This window comes from Cajanus cajan, chromosome 5 (assembly GCF_000230855.2).
Source record: "Cajanus cajan strain Asha chromosome 5, NIPB_CcT2T_4, whole genome shotgun sequence".
Taxonomy (NCBI): domain Eukaryota; kingdom Viridiplantae; phylum Streptophyta; class Magnoliopsida; order Fabales; family Fabaceae; genus Cajanus; species Cajanus cajan.
Genome location: NC_138521.1, coordinates 52,622,759 through 52,628,667, shown reverse-complemented (window position 1 = coordinate 52,628,667; position 5,909 = coordinate 52,622,759). Strand labels below are relative to the sequence as shown.

The 5,909-nt window shown below is 34.7% G+C and overlaps 1 protein-coding gene across 3 annotated transcripts; it reads left to right on the top strand.

Moving 5' to 3' along the window:
* Window positions 1-2,205: 2,205 nt before the first annotated feature.
* On the top strand, window positions 2,206-5,234 carry LOC145957766 (serine/threonine protein phosphatase 2A 55 kDa regulatory subunit B beta isoform-like). Of its 3 annotated transcripts, XR_014433766.1 has the most exons (5): window positions 2,206-3,007; window positions 3,089-3,123; window positions 3,781-3,904; window positions 4,080-4,233; window positions 5,028-5,234. XR_014433766.1 is itself a non-coding variant. In XM_083074168.1 (4 exons), exons 1-3 carry the CDS (start codon window positions 3,439-3,441, stop codon window positions 4,128-4,130), a joined length of 258 nt encoding a protein of 85 aa, XP_082930294.1. In that variant the 5' UTR covers window positions 3,158-3,438; the 3' UTR covers window positions 4,131-4,233; window positions 5,028-5,234. The 3 variants fall into 3 exon arrangements, 1 of the variants encoding a protein (XP_082930294.1); XR_014433767.1 differs by lacking the exon at window positions 3,089-3,123 and having other exon boundaries at window positions 2,225-3,007; XM_083074168.1 differs by lacking the exons at window positions 2,206-3,007; window positions 3,089-3,123 and adding an exon at window positions 3,158-3,521.
* Window positions 5,235-5,909: the final 675 nt, after the last annotated feature.

Here is a 5,909-nt window from a genome sequence, read left to right as displayed (position 1 = left end):
TGTCTTTCAGCAACCTCTCGATCTCCTCTTTGATCTTGTCAATTACTTCTAGGACAAATCTTCGAGGATTTTGCTTCACCGGTTTCTTCCCAGGGGTTGTTGGTAATCTATGTTCTACCAAACCTCGATCCAAACCAGACAGTTCCTCATAATCCCAAGCAAAACAATCCTTAAACTCGTGTAAGACTCAAATAACGTCTTCCCTTAGTTTACCTTTCAAGAGCTTGCTAATATAAGTAATTTTCTTATTTTTGATAGTACCCAAATTGATTTCTTCTAGTGGATCTTGAGATTCTAACTTGTGTTCCTCATTCCTTGACCTTTCAAATCCCAATGGTGAGTCATCGAAAATGCAATCTAACTTTGCTTCCAACTCTTGCTTTTTATCATCTTCCTCATTTTTAACCTCTTGGTCTACTCGATCATTTTTTATTTTTTGGTTTTCTTTTTCTTCGGCCATTGTGGTCGTATTGCTTGCATACTCTTTCGATCCTTTTGACATCTCCTCGATGTCTTCATAATTTACGGCCTTTTCGGCCGTTCATATGGCCGAAATTCAAGATAAAAAGCTCGAATAGTGATCTTGGTGCTTCATTCTTGCTCTTGAGCCGATTCTTTTTCGGCTCGAATGACAAACCCTCTTTTCACATCCCAACAGAACATTTTCTTAATGCCTTATTCTTCCTCTAACATGTTAGCATTACGGGCATCGAAAGGCTTAGTCTTCGCAAACGCGGTCAATTGTTGATATGCGAAGTACATACCCACTTCGTACTCCTTTTGATCAGCATCAAACACCTCTAAACCTTCATCATCATTCCAGAAAAAGATTTTTTGATGGACAGTCAAAGAAACAGCTCCAACTCCATGTATCCATTCTCGCCCCAACAGAACATTGAAATTTGCCTTCGACGGAGTCACAATAAACATGGTTGTTCGTTTCACACTTCCTATTTGCACATCAAGCAAAATCATGCCCTCTGGTTGTGATGACTTTCCTGCATAATTTGATATGAGGATGTTAAGAGGCTTTAGATCAGTTACTATTTTTCCAAACCTTTTTAGCATGGTTTTTGGGAGTATGTTTATGGCTGCTCCTCCATCAACTAGTACTTTATTCACCTCATGCCCTTCGATCATCAGAGTTAATAATAAAGGCTTAAGATGAGCCTTCATTTCTTCAGTAGGTGAATCAAACACTGCTGAATTAAACTTAGGGATAACTCGAGAGACCTGGTTAACCCAAATAATTTTTGACTCATAATTAGGGTCATCGAAAAAATCCTCCCTGTGGATATCTTCTTGCTCATTGACGAATTCCATGGCCCCAACATATTCAGAAGATAAAATCGACACTATCCCACAAATATCTTCCAAAGAGTCATCGAACCCACTCTCAAAGCAGTCAGTTATCATATCTTCATCATCTTCCATGAACTTTCGAGGTGACTCACCTTTCTGAGGTACCGGGATCAAGAAACGATTTCTTCTAAAACCCTCGAATGTAGCTTTCCTCATTCTCTGTTGTCTCCTCCATTGGGTCTTTATCAGATTATTAAAAGGTTGTCTAAATTCACACCCATAATTTCCAGACATATTCGAGAATTTCCCAGGAACTCCGAACAAATTCAAGAATTTCCCAGGAACTCCCTGGAATGTGGGCCCAGCATAATTCATGACTTGTTTTCCTCAACCCATTCCAGTCATTTGCCTCTGTGGAACGTTCCACTTTCCTACTGGGACATTAGCATTTGGCACGAAAGTACTGCCAAATTTTGATGTGTTGTGCATCTCCATTTTTCCCATTAGAGCATTATACTGAGGCATATGTATCTGCCTCATTGTCAATCCAGTATTAAGTTTCGCCCTTTCTCAAAGCTTTTCAGCTTTGTAGCCTTTCATTAACTCTGATTCCTCGAAGACTTTACCAGCAGCTCTGTCGAACACTACACTCACTACTACAAAAACACTGTTCTACATCGCTATATTTACATCGGTTGTAGTAGAACCGATGTAAATTATAAATGCGGTGGCATACTTGTAAATAAATGAAAAATACAAACATATTTTACATCGGTTTTACTTATGACCGATGTAGAAATAGAATAAGGAATTATTCTACATTAGTTTTTCTTATGACCGATGTAGAAATAGACCCTATATGCGCGCACCACGAACACTCGTGTCACTAAACCCTTTCACTCAGCAACTTTGGTAGCCGCCGCGAGCAACAAGAAGAAGAACCTCTCTACTCCAAAACCCCAAAACACCCTTCGCATTCGCTCTTCTCTTCGCCGACGCACTCCTTGTCTTCCTCATAATCTGCTTTGCGAAAAACGCAGCGTTTCGTCCATCCACAAGTGAGCATTTATGTATTCCATTTCCGCTTTGCGAAACCCTTTTCTTCTCTTTTAGATCTGAAAACTCCAAATCTGCTTTTTTTTTCATTTGTTTTGATTTTCGATTTCTCGCCAATTTGGTTCAAGCTATTCGCGTGTGACTTTTTAAGCCGCCAAAGTGTTTCGTTGTGTATTTTCCCCCTTTTAATCTTCTAGGGTTTATAAGTTTCTAATGATTTGTTTTCTTGAGACATGATTTTAAAGCTAGTTACGAATCTATTCGATTATTAGGGTTAATTTAGCCGGTGGAAATCTACCGCATTTAATATTAAGATTTGAGTTAATTCGATGGTTGTGTGATTTTGGTACTATAAGTATGAGTATGGTGTATTTCTTGATTTGTTTTTGTGTTTTGAGCGTTCTCGCTTCGATTTGAGGTTTATTCCTTTTTTGCTAGCTTGGTGGTTTTGATTAGTGCAGATTTATGTTATGTTTTACTTGTGTGTGTGTTCACTGCTGATTTAGTTAATGTTTTGGTGATAGAATTTTCACTTATTATATTGTTTGAACTTTGGAATTGATGTAGGTTCCGCAAGTGTTTTTGATATTTACCGCATAGGAGTATAGGCGAAGACTAAAGTGTTGGATATTTATCGCATTCGTCCCCTGTAAGTTTCAATTCCATATCTTCTCCTTCAATTTCAATTCAATGCAGAAGCTGAAACTGAGCGTTAATTTAACAATTTCAGATACGAAGATAGATTGGGACGCTTACATGTCACAGGTTACCGGGTTTCTCGAAGTAGATTAGAGTTCAATATTATCAGAATCAAGGGTAAAAATAGGTTGTTGGGCGTTTTATAGTGAGAGGGGATTTGCGTGTGACAGGCACGGGTATTTAAGGTTGTATTGATGGCTGTTTGAGTGTGGTGAACATAGTGTTTGGGGATTCATGGATTTAGGGTAAAGTGAAGGTTGCCTCCATTTTTTATTCAACTTAGTTCCATTTTAAAAGTATTGATTGAGCCTTGACCCTATATATTATTATTTCAGAGGTTAGGTTATAACATCAACAGAATTTCACCCTACACATTGTAATATGTTGGCATATAGTAGTTCAAAGGGTTCAATCCGTCTTGTTGATTTGCGACAATCAGCATTATGCGATTCTCATTCCAAACTGTAAGTACATATTTTTTATATACTCTTTTGGTTTTGGGTAATTTTTTTGGCTCCTAACAATTAAGCATCCTGCTGCCCCCATAAGGCTTTCAATTTTTAACAAATGTTGAGACTGTAGACAGAATTACTGGAAAGGTCATTTATTTTTCCTTCTTGGTCTAGACTTTCAAGCAGAATTTTTATTAAGTCTATTATATGTATGCTTTTATGTAATTTTTTATACCTGGCAGACTCTAATAGGTAATACCCTTTGGTGCAGATTTGAGGAACAAGAAGCTCCAGGGTCCAGATCATTTTTCACGGAGATTATTGCTTCTATCTCAGACATAAAATTTGGGAAGGATGGAAGATACATACTTAGTCGTGATTACATGACTTTAAAGGTTTGAAATTTTTTAATATTAAAATCTATGCTTCTGCTAAAGCTTTCATTTGGACTCTCTGAATTAGATTTTTGGCAATCAATCTCCTTTAAATTTAAAACATCTCAATAATTAATTTCACCCAAAAAGAAAAAAGTATTTTAATTTGACTCTGCATACCTTCTACAAAATGCAGGAAATGGCTAAGATCATACAAGGAACCAAGATATTCTTTCTCATCTATTGAGGACCTGGGAAGTGTGGCTAGTCTAATTAATGATAGAAGTTTATCATTCTTATCGGAGGAATCTAAATCCTTTGAATCGTGTCTATCTTATGGCATATATGAGGTCATTTTTACTCTTTTTCTCTGTTATTTTTTATATACCCTATTATATAGTAACATAGGAAATAAATTTTAGGCAACATATGACTTTTTGAAGCTTTCCATGTCACGAATAAAACAAGGTTGTCAAAATAAAAAATAACTACATTTATTGTTCTCTTGACATTATGTAAATAATATTAGAACTTTTTAAAGAAGTAGAAATTCTATGGTTTCAAGTAAATATTCGCTCAATGGGTATATATATATATATATATATATATATATATATATATATATATATATATATATATATATATATATATATATATATATATATATATAAAGAAAATATTAAAAGTAAATTTTATTAGGAATAATCATTTTTAAGAACTATTTATACGACATGCTAAAGTTAAGTTCTCTCTGTATTTGCTTATAATTAAATGGAAACTATTTATACGACATGCTTTTATTACGTCATTAATAACTCTAGCATATTATTAAGTTTAATTATAAAATAAGTGAGTGTGTTTTAGAAAAACTCTACAAACAATTATTAATGTACACCTACTTGAATTTTAGTAGAAATATGATAATAAACTATATCATGTGTGTATTTTAATTAGGATAATCCTTACTTATAACTTATTAACATGCTCTAATTAACAACAAAAGTATAAGGCAAGGGCTTAACAAGAAGCCACATGTCATCTTTCCGTATCTGTAACCCTTCTACTTCATTAACATGTAAGAAAGTTTTTCGTTGTTGCTTAGTAATGAAGACATATTTGTTTGTTTTTTTTTTTTTTTTTGCAGATCCCATGTGATTGATATGACTTTTCACATTGTATCCATGGCATAAAGGTTGAGTTGGGTTGGATATCATCGATACACTTTTTGCAAGTTTTAATTGAGTTTAGTTTTACTTGGTATGAATTTGAAATAAACATTTGTGTCACTGTGAACGATATCACACTTGTGGTATGAATTTGGAATAAACACTTGTATGAATTCATCTTTTTATATTTATCTATTTAGTTGATGCTTTTTCTACTTTTAATTATTAAAAAAGATTTCTTTTGAACTCTTGGATTGAAGTCAGGATCGTGGCTTACAATATTATCTAAAATTGATACGTAATAGTCAATCTTAATATTTATTAGTTTTTTCTTTTAAATTATATAAAGGTGTGCCGGGACTATTATTAACAAGTATCCTTGTAATTTTAGTGATAAAATTTGTGTGGTGGAGAAACTAATCACCAAAGCTCAGTTGTGGCATACTACATCGGTTCTTTCATAAACTGATGTAGAAAGTGTTCAATATATTACATCGGTTTGTACAAGAACCGATGTAGTTTTGTGGACTTTTTACATCGGTTTTGGAACCGATGTAGAATGCCTCACACATTCTACATCGCCTGAATCTACATCGGTTGTAAAACTGATGTAAAATATCTAAACGAACCGATGTAAAATGTTCCTTTTGTAGTAGTGACTGCATCGAGGGCAAAGCATGACTTCTCTGTCAGCATCCTTTTTCTTAGAGGGAAACTCAATCAGACTATCCCTTTCTTTTTGGATAAATTGGTTCTTCTTCTTTAGCGAAATCATCCAGCAATTCCTCCAGCTTTTCATCTGAGATAGGTTCAACGTTTTCATCTTCCTTAATATTCACTTCGACCATGTTGATCCCCAT